The sequence below is a fragment of the Uloborus diversus genome, chromosome 7 (assembly GCF_026930045.1).
Source record: "Uloborus diversus isolate 005 chromosome 7, Udiv.v.3.1, whole genome shotgun sequence".
Lineage (NCBI taxonomy): Eukaryota > Metazoa > Arthropoda > Arachnida > Araneae > Uloboridae > Uloborus > Uloborus diversus.
Genome location: NC_072737.1, coordinates 13,892,765 through 13,906,133, shown reverse-complemented (window position 1 = coordinate 13,906,133; position 13,369 = coordinate 13,892,765). Strand labels below are relative to the sequence as shown.

General features: G+C 34.5%; 2 protein-coding genes across 3 annotated transcripts in view; both read left to right on the top strand.

Moving 5' to 3' along the window:
- LOC129227044 (ceramide phosphoethanolamine synthase-like) overlaps window positions 1-13,369 on the top strand; it is a 183,349-nt gene that overhangs the window by 63,939 nt on the left and 106,041 nt on the right. The window lies entirely within an intron of this gene.
- Window positions 1-13,369, top strand: part of LOC129226270 (probable maltase-glucoamylase 2) — a 101,998-nt gene that overhangs the window by 52,824 nt on the left and 35,805 nt on the right. Inside the window, exons 2-6 of the mRNA XM_054860871.1 lie at window positions 239-335; window positions 5,173-5,285; window positions 7,427-7,552; window positions 9,587-9,721; window positions 12,618-12,758. Coding sequence (XP_054716846.1) covers window positions 239-335; window positions 5,173-5,285; window positions 7,427-7,552; window positions 9,587-9,721; window positions 12,618-12,758 — 612 coding nt within the window. The remainder of the gene's footprint in view (window positions 1-238; window positions 336-5,172; window positions 5,286-7,426; window positions 7,553-9,586; window positions 9,722-12,617; window positions 12,759-13,369) is intronic.

Sequence of the window (13,369 nt, the reverse complement as noted above, 5' to 3'; positions counted from 1 at the left end):
TAAAGCTGGTGCAGAAGCTGGTGCCGGGATTGAACTCACAAACCTGAGATGGCGTTCTGTAAAATGTCTTACTTGGGAAATTTTAACAGAGATAAGGCTTCAGTTCTGCGCAGTGATTGAAAGTCAATAGGGGGAGGGGGGGTTAAGTTTCTGATGCAACAACAGCAAGTTATGTAGTTAGTTCAGCGTCCTAAAGCATTCATTCATGTCTTAATACCATATTACTTTTATTTTTCAGGGCCAAAAGAATCTGTACGGCGTACATCCCTTTTATCTTTGCGTAGAAAAGGATCAGAAAAGCCACGCAGTACTGCTGCTCAACAGCAATGCAATGGGTAAGTAGACTTCTGCTGAAAGATCATTATGAAAAGAGCATTAAATGTTTTGTGCAACAGTACATTATTCCCCCCCCTCCTTCTTTCTAATGAGGCAGCGCTAGAGTCTTTACCTTCTGTTGACCTGGTGTCAGTGGCGTTCCCATAGGGTATACTCCATATACGCCGTATACTCTCAAACATTTTTTAGACATATAGCGTATACCCTCAAGCTTCTTAAATTTTCATATTATGACATACTATGAATATGATCACACAAATTGTGAGTAGTGGATTACTGGAAGTATAACCTCAGCAAAATTGATAGAAACATCACTGCCTGGCGCGATTACTTAATACAGCATCCATTACTTCATGTGACACTACTATCGGCGGATGTCCATACCTCGAGAATTTTGAGGCCCAGCTTCTCTACTAGATGGAGGCACCTGAGCTCTCTTCGACGCGAAACTATTGAGTAAACATAGCTTGTAATTGTTACTTGTTTAGCACCACCTGGGGGGCATGTGTGATTTAGATTGCTACGGACGCGTTTATTCACTTAATGTAAATATGTATTATAAAGAAATTATTATCAAAGCTGATGATAAAAAAGTTTAAGCATTGAGAAAACAGTTAGGTGCTCATAAAGTTTATAGATGTTCGTTAAATTTAGTCAAAATAAAGGAATTAATAAGGAATATTTATAAACACAGACACAACTAATCACAACATAGTTTGCTATAAATAATATCGTCGGATTATAAAAAAAACCGCTAAAGTCTAAGAGACCCCACACCCTCTCCCGCACTACTAGGAATTCATATTATGATACGTCGGCTTGTATGCCTCATACCAGTTAAAACTTTTCGTTTGTTTTTATATTCGAATGCTATATATTCCCGAAGATTTCACCTGGCGTTTCCTTTGATTCTAGAACGTTGTTTAACACAGATTTCGAAAAATCAAATAGTGCGCACGTAATTACGAGTTACATATTATCTTTTTACATATTCAATGTACTGGAAGCATAGCCTATATCTTAAAAGAGCTTTATATTCAGCTAATAAAGATAGCTCGAAATTATTTCACGTTAGCAAAAGTAATGCTTTAGGACGTAAATAATGATGTAAAACCAGGGGCGGATACAGAAAAATCTTTTGGAGGGGGCACGGGAAATTGAATAGCCTCCCCCCCCCCGCCGCCGCCTTCGATGTTTCATAACAAAGTTTTAATGACTTTATTTTTAAATGTGCGTGTTTTTTATTTTTTATTTTTTTTTTCTTAGGATTCTTTCAGGTCCATGAATCTACTTCTAAGTACATGAATATTATGCACATTTAACCTGGACGGAAAACATCTTTAACGTTTCAAATCATTTAAATACTAAACCCATTATAATGTCACCGAGATGCTAGACAATGAACGGCTTTACTTAGGAATATTGTCATAAGGATTATAACACGAGGGCAAGGTTATTAAATAAATCCATACTTTACTTGATTTTTTTTAATTAATTTATAAGGAAAATCATAACTTCATAACATATAAGTTTTACTGAAGAATTCAAAAACTATTCCTGTGTGAATTTCAAAACAGTTGCTGATTTGTTTTCAAAGCCATGATATAGTTGAGATAACATATTGATACTACATGCCGTTTCTATTAAAAATCATGGTTTTACCAAGAAACTACCATATAATTTCTTTTATTTGCAATTTTTTATAAGCTGAAAAAGAAATATATTATTTCGCAAATAGGCTCTCGGATCAAAATGAGTCTTTTAGGTGAACCTATACATAAAAAAATGTTAATTATTGATTCAATCAAAGAAGAATTAGTGGAAGAATCGCAATAATACAGTCTCTTGTATTCGAAACCAGTGAGTTAAATGTATTCTGCAACTCTGAGCCTCTGACTCCAGTAATACTTCTTTAGCAAACGAAAATGCTTTTATTCAAAATATGCTGTGTGTGTTTTGTGTTCTTTTTAATTAATTACGTAAAAAAATGGAAAAGCAAAGTCATTTAAAAAGAAATGAATAAAATAGTGAAATTAATTCAACCTTTTTTTTTGGGGGGGGGGGGGGGGAGCACGGGCTCCCTAGTCCCCTCCCCCCTTTAAAATCCACTACTGTGTAAAACAATACTTTATATTTAGCTAATAAAGCTAGCTCGAAATTATTTCACGTCAGCAAAAGTAATGCTTTAGGACGTAAATTATGATGTGTTACAATATCAATAACAACTGCATTCACTGAAATATTCACGATGATAAGCACATATGCAGCGCGTATATTATATCTAAAATTTCAATACATGCATACATAACTGTTAATGCATGTAATCTGTTAGTTCATTGACAGTTAGGTATTGCATGAAAGCCATAATTTTATAAGATAATTAGGTATCTTACGAAATAGTTGAATGTCTAGTTATTTTATAAAATAACTCACCGATATATCTGAAATGTAACGCGCATAAAGGAATAAAAATTTAGCCATAAATATAGCAAAAACTTGCATAAAACATAACTTACAGCGGCTGCTCTATTACTTGTGCCGTACTCCAAACTTATTGTAAAATTTATAATATTTTGAATAGCGTAGTTATAATAGCGTACTTTTAATATTAATTACACAGTTTTATACTTTATGCATTATAAAATAAAGTTTGTAGTATTTACTTAGTACTGTTTCGAAATCTAGTAGTTTTACCAGCAAGCCGCATGTTAAGCGTGAATTTCCAACATAATGGTAAAAGTATTAAAGAAATGCACATAACTTCTTAGCCATCCCTTAAGTTAAGATATGTGCAGAAACAAACTACAGGATGAACTACTTTTTGTATCACACGTATAATTTATAATTAGCATTATGAAATCTTATTCTACGTTAAACCATAGTTAATGTGAATTGCAAACATAATGGTAAGAATATTTAGCAGATTCACAAACTTCTTGATGAAGACAAATTATAAGATGAATGATTACTTGTATCAAACATATAACCTATAATTAAATGTCTAATAACCTAATGAATCTTGCAGTAACCACATTTTAAAAGTGAATAGCAAACATCATGATAGCAATATTAAGCATATATAGTCCTCTTAGTTCTTAAAATTAGAGACTTGCAGAAGCAAACTAACTTTAAACTGAGTTATTTCTTGAATCATAGACGTAACTTACTGTTAACATTGTGAAATCTAATTCTGTAGCAAGGGACATTTTAAACGTGAGTTGCAAATCTAAATTTTTTCTAAAGCAACAAGTGTTCTCAAGAAACGTAAAAAAAATTCAGGTACTTACAACTTCAACTGAAGAATCCTTTGAATATCCTTTCCTTCATTGTTTATTTGACGCGTAGAGTATAGCAGATTTAGTTTAAGAATTGTTTACACGTTGTTTTGATGATCTTTAAAATGACATCTTGTCGATTATAGTTTTATTTATTTTATAGTCTTGATCGACTTAAAAGAAAATTCCGTTTTGTTACCATTCTTCGAGCGAAAATTCTTAACATAAAATTACTTGAAACATCACATGCATTTCTCTTTCTTTCTTTCACACACACAAATTGAGGTTTCTGCTATTCCACTAAGGAAGCTTATACCTCTATTAATCCACAATGTTTCCAAGATTTGTTTTCCCAGGACGGTACAAAGACAACACAATAGATGGTGGTGCCATCTATGGACACTTCGAGAGACAATTTAGAACCAGGCCAGGAGCCGAATAACTTCCTAGTCTGGCACCCCAGAGGTATCACAAACACATATGCCAATACACTCATACACATACCCCCCCCCACATACACACACATTTATACATACAACTACTCACACACTTATGCCTGCACACAGACACAAACACACATGCCTACACACACATACACATACCCACTACACACAAACACACATACCCCCACACACAAACACACACGCCTACATACACACACTCGTGATTGCGAAAAACATAATTTGAATTCAAGACGTCAAAATTCAAATTAATTTTTTACTTTTTAGTTCATTTTGCTAAAAAAAAACCTTGTTTTTTTAGTTTCTTAATTTATTTCTAAAATATAAAAAATCCTTATTACTGTATTTTTTTTTCAAATAAGATTTAGGTACTAAATATTGCTAACACTTGTAACTCTTAAATGAAATCTTTGTGCGTGTGTTCGATTTTTATAATGGAATGTATCTTAGTATTCTATTGCATTATTTGCATCAGACATTTTGAATGTTCTCTGGTAAATTCATGTGCAAACATTGTTACACTCCGCAGCTCTGATTTGTACGTTGTAAGTAATTCTAATAAGCCACTGGCTATTTGTCCAAAGGAAAGTTGGACCCACAAACATACAAGTTAAGCTAATAAAAGCGTGTTAATTAGAATAAACTAATAACTTATAAATTAATTTGAATATTGCATTGTCATCGGGTCTGAGGTTGCATTCCAAATTTTAAAAGAATCCGATCACAAAAAGTGGGCGAAAATTGAGTTGCAAGATTATAAATTTAACTTCGGTGTAGACGCCCACGAACGCCCATAAAGTGGTGGAATGTACTAACAGTGATAAGCCACTAGCTCTTAGTCCCAAAGAAGAATTACTTACAAACATACAAGTGAAGCTAATAAAAGCGTGTTAAAAATATAAGCAATTTCTTTCTTATATAATTAATGTTTCACGTTTAAAATGTGACAACAATAGAGCGATGGATCATGATGACCCTGTTTTTACGCATATTTTTTGAGTATTTATGTAAATATATGTGTTTTGTGTGTTTCTTAAATATTTCGTCTTTTTTGCCTCGTACTCAAAGAATTTTTTTCTTTCTTTTCCATGATATAACAGAAGCCACGCTTATGCCTGCCCCCGCTATTTCATTTCGTACTATTGGCGGAGTGTTGGACTTCTTTCTGATCGTCGGGGACAATCCTGAGCACGTGATACAACTTTATACTTCGGTAAGATAGCGCCTTCAATTAGATTAACCTTTAAAAAAATAAAATGGAACCGATTTTAAAGGAAGCAGTGAGAAAAAAAATCGTACTACCATTCACATAATTTCAAGTTGCGATGGAATGTGAAATATTAATTACTTTTGTAAAAAAATACCAGTGTTACAGAGTATTTACAAAATCTTGCACTGGAAAAAAGTCATTACAGAAAAACTTCTTCAGATTTAAGCAAAATTCTTCTTTTTATTTTTATCCTCATCTCAAAAAGTTTTTTTTTTCGCAACGTTAAAACACTTCTACAGGTGCACCTTTTATAGTTTAGAGAAGATTTAGACGATTTTGAACTTCACGTCTAAGAGTAGCGCAGCCAGAGTTTGCCCTCCAAGAGTGAGGGTTTGGTCCTATCGGTCCTCATATTGGTATGAACCGTCACTTTAGAATTGGCAATACGTATTAAAGTCAACGGTTTTGGGGTACGGACTTCAACCCCCTCCAGTCACGTATGTGGGCAGTGGCGTAGCTAGACCCGACTTTCGGGGGGGGTTATATATATATATATATATATATATATATATATATATATATATATATATATATATATATATATATAATCGCTTGGAATTTTTCCCTTTTCTTCTTTTTTTTTCTTTCTCTTCTCTCTTCTTTTTCTCTTTTTTTTTGAGACTAACTTTTTGGGGGGGGGGGGTTTGTCCCCAAACCCCCCCCCCCTTAGCTACGCCCCTGTATGTGGGGGCGGGGGTACGTGAGGGAGTAGGCATGTGAGTTTTTTTTTTCTTTCATAGAATTTTCAGCTTTCGATGTTATCGTTACCTAAATACCCTTAGCTAATATTGTAAAAACGGAAAAACGAAACTTTATCAGATAACTATCAAAATAAAAAATTAAAAAAAAGAATTATGCATAAATCTTAAAAAAAATTTCTTTGTATAAGGGCAAAACTTTATAAACCTCTGTACACTTTTAAACATCAAGTTAGAAGTCACCACGTATTTAACTAACATAAAGAAGTATAATTTCGTGTACTCTTACGAAGGCGATTGGAAAATCGTACACGTAAGCAGAATTCGATTTTAGAAGCATGAAATAGTCCCCTACTCGGTAAAAAATAAAGGTTCAACTTTACACCAAGATTCTGGTTGTTCCACAGATCTTCAAGAAAATGCACCATTTTCAGTATAAATAACAATCAAAGTATTATTTATACTAGTAAACCAATCACTACAAATATCACAACAAGACAATATGATAGTTCAAAAATTGTTAAATAGTTTTCAAATCGATGCATTTTCATTACTTATTTCCATGGATAATTTTGATCTTTCGTGGTGTTTGTTAGTTTATACTTTAGATTTTGAATTGTTAAAAATAAATATACAAACGTTGAAATTTTTGCGATATGCCAGTTTTAAATTTTGTCGGAATTACTTATTTTTGCAAATTTTTAGACACGACATTTACTGTGGGCTGCGTTTTCACGCCAAGCACAATAGGTTTCGGAAGTGCTTCCCTCTAGCGCTAATTAGAGGAAATTTACAAGTGTGTTGTTTCCATAAATTGAAACAAAAATTATTGGTTCAGTTGGACAACTAAAGTGCAACAACTCTGCTAGCGTAATTCTAGTCCAGTAATGCAGTCCTGAGTAAAAATAAACAAATAAGGAAATGGCTTTGATGCCATCATATAGCAGAGTAATTAAAACTAAAAATAGAATGAAATTCACAGGGTCAACTTAGCTGACTTCTGCGGCCCTGAAAATCAAAAGCGAGGGGATGTTTCAATTAAAATGAAAAAATGTTGGGAAGGGATGACCCAATTCAAATGAAATGTGGGAGACACCTAACTCCTGCAGTGCCTCTCGACTACATCGCTGGTACAGCAGATAGTCGACAGTTGGAGCCTTTGAGCATGAAAAAATATAAAGTTGAAAAAAAAGACTTGTGCCGAGAAATTTATTATATTTGAAGCCGGCAAAAAATAATATATATATATACGTATATATATCACAGAACAGTTGAAAAATTTGTGCAACAGAGAATGAAATTAAAAAAAAAAAACTGTGTCATTCTTTGAAATGTTTGTGCAATGAAGTAAAGTTCCTTGTCCAATAACTTTGTTTCCCTTTGTAGCTCGTGGGAAGACCCAGAATGCCACCTTACTGGGCCCTAGGCTTTCAACTCTCTCGATATGGATACGACAACATGGAAAATCTGAAGAGGGCCATAAACAGGACGAGAAGTGCTGGAATCATTCAGGTATGTCCACATCTCACGAAACTAAAAATGTTGCGTTTTGTTCACGTGAGCACTTAATTAGAAAGTAGAATTAGATGAAGTGTAAAAACTAAATTACTTTTGAGACAAAACAACAACAAGGGAAAGAAGTCGAATTCTGTAACTTCACCGAGCTGTAGGTCCGAATCTACGCACTTGCAGACCTCGCGATGCGGGGGGGGGGGGTGCCACTTTGGGGCCCGTAGCCCTTTGGCATTGAAATCCTAGTAGACAGTTGGGGGCCCTGCTGATTTTTTGCAGATTCAATTAGTGGTAGATTTTTATCATCTGCAAAGTTGATGTCAAAATCCCACCTCAAAATATTGGCAAATCATCAAAGATCTTACCAATTTTATCTTGAAGTAATGCATATAAGTGTTTTTAGAATAAATATAAAAAAATATATATATATATAAAATCTTGTATTGCTCTTATAGACTTAGCCGGTAAAATATAAACAGCAAGCATTACAATTATCTGTCCATATTCAGAGTGGCGACGGCAAACACATATCTCATCGATATCAGAAACATTGTTTCTTTTCATCTCAAAAAATATCCAAAGCGTCCAACTTCTGCAGGCGCTTTGTATATACACGCGCTTAAATAAGATATAGATACACCTAAAGAAGTTTTCACTTCAATATTATATAAGCTTAAACATGTTCAGATTGCTCGGATCATGAGACTGACGCGCTGCCGAGGCTAGTAATCCCAACGAAAACAATTCACGTAAAGGAGCAGAGAGAAGCCGCGCATGCGCTGTATTTCAAATGTCGGTGACGGTGCCGCGAAATGAATGTGTTTTCCCCACCTCAAAAATGCTCAACGCGATTAAAGAAGTTTTCACTTCAAAATATTGAGTAAAAACTGAAAGCTTGCCGCTCGCAGAATTTCTCTACCCAATCGGGCAACATTGCGTAACTCATCAGCCCGAAACGATAAGATTGACTTAAAATGTAATGTAACGATAATGTAAACGATAAGATAAACTTAAATGTAATTGCAATTATAGACTTAAAAATCTCACACTTTTTACTCGTTTTTATACACATGAAACGCATTTCAGCATATTGCAAATTTTTTGTCATGTTCGTACCGAGTAATTCGATTTGCTTCATTTGAAGAAGCGAACTTTGTTTTGAGAGAAATTAACAGTTTTATTAGTCAAATCATTTCATTATAAAAGCATTCGGGATTATTTTCCCCTTTACCGTTCATGTAGTATTCCGCAGCAGGCATTTCTACCTTAAAAATTAATACATATATAAGTAAATATTAAAAAGGTTTTCAAGAAACCGCAAGATCAAGATTTTCAAATCCACTGTTTGCAAACGATCTCCAACGAATCAACGGGTTTGCCCGCCCCCTTTTTTTTTCGAGTAAATTGTCCTTACTGAGCTTTCCTTTCCATTTCAAAGTGGGATGCTACCTCTATCACAGTTCTTACTCTGTGTTGCCAGCTTTAAACTATGGTAACACGTTGACAGTTGTTGGGAAACATACAAATGCTCTTAAAAATTTGCTTAAAAATTAGCTTTTGTCGGATGTCTTTTCATCCATAAGCTCATTATTTTTTGCATTGAAAAAGGCGTTCCCTGTAACGCCGAAACACGTGTCTGCTGTAATTTACAAATTTGTGCTTCTTCTAACGTTGTTTTGTCTTACTTTACTGTTCAGCACAAAGGTATTTATTTATTTATTTTATCTTATTCTTAACATGTCTTTCCTTTGTGGCTCAGGCGTCAATCACTACTTGTTTTGTCTTCCAAATCACTACATGTGGGGTAATGCTGTTTGCTCCCATTTACCCTGTTTCTAATTACCTTAACTGACCCTAGATATATTTATGCTATTTCATTATTTTTCTGATTATATTTCTACACGAGCATAAATGCCGCTGGTTGGTTGGTTTCATTGGGTTTTGTGGCGCAAGAGCCTGATTAGGCTATACTGCTTCAGAAATGCCGCTAGAAGTTGCGTAAATAACCAAAAAAAAAATGTATTTTTATTCCAGGAGGTGCAGTACTTGGACATTGACCACTTTGAAGGAAATAAGGATTTTACTTATGACAAGGAAAGGTTTAAGGATCTCCCAGAGTTTATAACCGATACCAAGAAACAGTACGGGCTTAAATGGATTATAATCCTAGTAAGTCTCCTGTTCAGTGCTTCCTGTATTAAGACGTTAACTGCAATTATTTTGTACTATACTGACCTGAACCATACGATAATATAATGAAAAAAATCTACGTAAGTAGGTAGCAATCGAAAGAGCATAGTAAAACATGTTTCTTGGAGGTCTATTTGCCCTCGTGCATCCGTTATCGAACTATAAGATGTTAAATTCTGCCGAAGTTTTAAGAACATCTGCCAAACTTAGCAAGTTTCGGTGCAAAATCGAAGATATCACAGATGGATTTCCTGCAACATGCAATAATTCTCGCGGCTCTAAAAAGAAAGCATTTTTTTTAATCAGCAACTTGGCGATATATCGCAAAGTTAGCCACAAAGACTTGACGATCAAAAGCTTGGTGATGTATCACCAAGTGGTCGCCAAATTATAACATCACTTAAATAAAAAGTGAACTGAATTTCAACACTTTAGCAAGTTATTAACTAATAATTTGTACATACCAAATGAAAAAAAATACCACTTAAATTTGCATGAAGGAAATTACAGTTTCGTTCAAAAAAATTAATTCCATTTCATATTTCAAACAAAAAGGAATCATTCCAAGCTATATCCAGCCACAGAGCAGATCTCTATATGCCATGATTCTCTGCCACACCCTGTAGTCATATTTTGCACTTTTGAGATAAAATGTTAAGGGTGGAATATGTAGCTTGTTGACTGCAAGAAAGCGTTGCTCAGTGTTTCGATTAGTACAAACTAGGTGGACAAAAGTCATGTTCCAAATTCTTAACGTTGGTATTGGGATAATGTAAACAATAAACCAAAACCTGATACTTCATTATTTGTTTATGTCTAACTCCCTTCCGCCACGTGAGTTGTAAGGTTCAAAAAGATACGTTATACGTTTGTAATGGAATAAATTAGTTCATTTCCAGACGCCATTTCATCACACAAAATTAAAGTGTTCCTAATTTCATATAATTTTATTGTTCAAGATGGATAATATTTATACTAGTAAGTGCTTTTTTTTCCTAATTTAAATCTATCTGATAGTTAAGCAATTTAAATTATTTTTTAAACATGAACGAAGGATATTTTTTTGCCCGTTTCAAAACTTTCAAGTGATGGGAATGATTTGTACCCATTTGTACCCGGGCTAAATTTTTTTTATATAGTAGCTGCAGCTTTCCCATGATTAATAAGATGTATTACACTGCCGTGTGCAGGTAAACGGCAGTATCTGCAGAAATGAGTTTTCGAGATATTTGAAGATATGTGTGGCGGATTCAACACTAATAATAGGAAAACGTTGGAATTAGACGCTTTTTTCGCGCCTTTTTTTCAGCGGAACCCAAATAAGCGAGCTTGTACAATAAAGTACAATAGATGACAAAAATGCAAAAAAAATGAAAAATGGAAAATTTGCAGTTACTGCCCTTTACCTGCACACGGCAGTACAGTCAGCACACTCGAGTACAACATTTTTTTTTTTACCCAAAGTTTTGGGTGCTTCATTCCTTCTTCAAAGAATTCCTACTCGAAAGAAAGTACTCTAGAGAAAAAAAAATGCTGTACTCTAGTATGCAGACTATAATACGCCTTGTTAATAATGGAAAAAGTGCAGCTATTATATACAGAAAATTTAGCCCCGGGTACAAAAGGTTAAAATCATTACCATTACTTGAAAGTTTTCAAACGAGCAAAAACTCCTTCATTTACCCATAAAAATGTTTTAATATTGTTTAATTATCAAATAGAGTAATTAAATTAGGAAAAAAAAGCACTTACCAGCATAAATAATATCCATCTTGAACAATTAAATCATGTGAATTTAGGAACTCTTTCATTTTGTTTGATGAAATGATGAATTCTGAACTTGTCTTTTGTCCACCTAGCTTGTATTAATCGAAACCGTGTGCGTTGTTTTGCATTTCAGCTTAGATTATTATACTGCCGTAGGAAGGTAAAGCGCTGAATCTGAGAATAGGGAAGTTGCAACCTATTAAATGTTCATATTTTGACTATTGGATATTGTTAATTGACCCTCAAAACTAAAAAATTCACCATCGCCGAATTTTAAAACACCGTGATTGATTTTTAATGAATTTTTAAAAATCCACGCGCAAAAGTGCGCTCTTCTGAAACGTCACTAGCTTACGTCACAGGGCACTAATGGGCAGCCTTCCGCCGAAGATCCCTTGTGTTAAAGTCTGATTCTTTAACAAGAATCAGACTTTAACACCTTTTTTTCGCTACGGACATTTTGAGCGCGCTGATATCTTTATTTTTTAGAAATTCAATTATAACTTTGAACACTCTATGGAGGCCGGATTCGTTAAAGCACAATCTAATAATCTTCCTCAAGTAACATCAATAATGGTATTCGAATATTTCGGAGAGGATGAGAGGTTTAATGTTCCAGAATCGCGAGGAGTTAAATGCGAGGAGGTAAGCCTTACGTTTCGTCTTCGAAGTCAACTGCACGTCCTTTGGCTTCTCCCGTGGCGGAAGAGGGCATGACGTCACTTCCTGTGCCATTTGACGTCACAAGCGCTTGAACTTTAAAAATTAATTTAAAAAAAACTACTTATCGTATCGCAAACTTATTTTCACCTATGATGTTCATACATGTTACTCTATCATATAAAAATAAAATTGAAAAATCGAAAACTTCCCTATTGTTTACTTTTTAAATTTTTTTACAAATTTTTGTCATTTGTTGTGTGTTAGCTTTAATGTACAAGCTTGCTTATTTGGTTTCCTGTGCAAACATAAATTGACACAACTTATCAATTTATCATACAAAGTGAACCTTCAGAAGAAGGTCCTAAAGAACACTTGATTTACCTTTTTACCTAAAATTGAGCTCTGTGATATATTTCTTTCAATAAAGCATAATTTTGCCCTCTAGGACCCAGCCATTCCAGCTGCCACCAATTATGATGTTTATGAAGAGGGTATTAAAAAGAAGGTATACGTGGAGCGATCACCGCCGTGGTCTAAGGAAATGTTCCCGGAACACGTTCGAAATGAAACAGCTGTCTACGGAAAGGTAAATTGACGCATTTTCAGGAATCACCCCAATAGTTTGTTACTACATATTTTATGTTTCAACTTGTTCTTTTTGGACTTCTAGTTACAAATTTCATCAGGAAATAAACATATTTCTGCCAGGTTCTCCAGATCGCCAAGTGAACGGTCCTATTCTTAGTGAATCACTTACTCGTTTTACGTGATCTTGCAAAAACCAAATTCAAGATCGACTTACGGCTGTAAACAAAGCCAATTCTAAAGGCAAACCTTGGGCCGAAATTCAAGAGATGTGGAGTACTTACTGTAACAAACCTCGAGCGGAAGCCCGAGGGTTGTCTTTTTTAGGCTCTCTACATGCCATGATCCGGGTTGGTAAAAAAAAACGGTTTTTTTAGTTTAAGTCGGGTTTATTTTGAATTGTTTCTTTTGTTGTATGTTCAATTGTTTAATATAGTTACTTTTCCTGTTATTGGCTGCCTTTTATCTATGCATTAATATCTTCTTTACTAATAATAAAGCTGAAAGTATCCCTGTCCGGATCTCTCTCTGTCTGTCAGGATCAGGGTTGCCAGATTTAAGAGCAGTAAGTACGGGACAGGCTTTCAAGGAGTGAAAAAGGGGGGGGGGGAT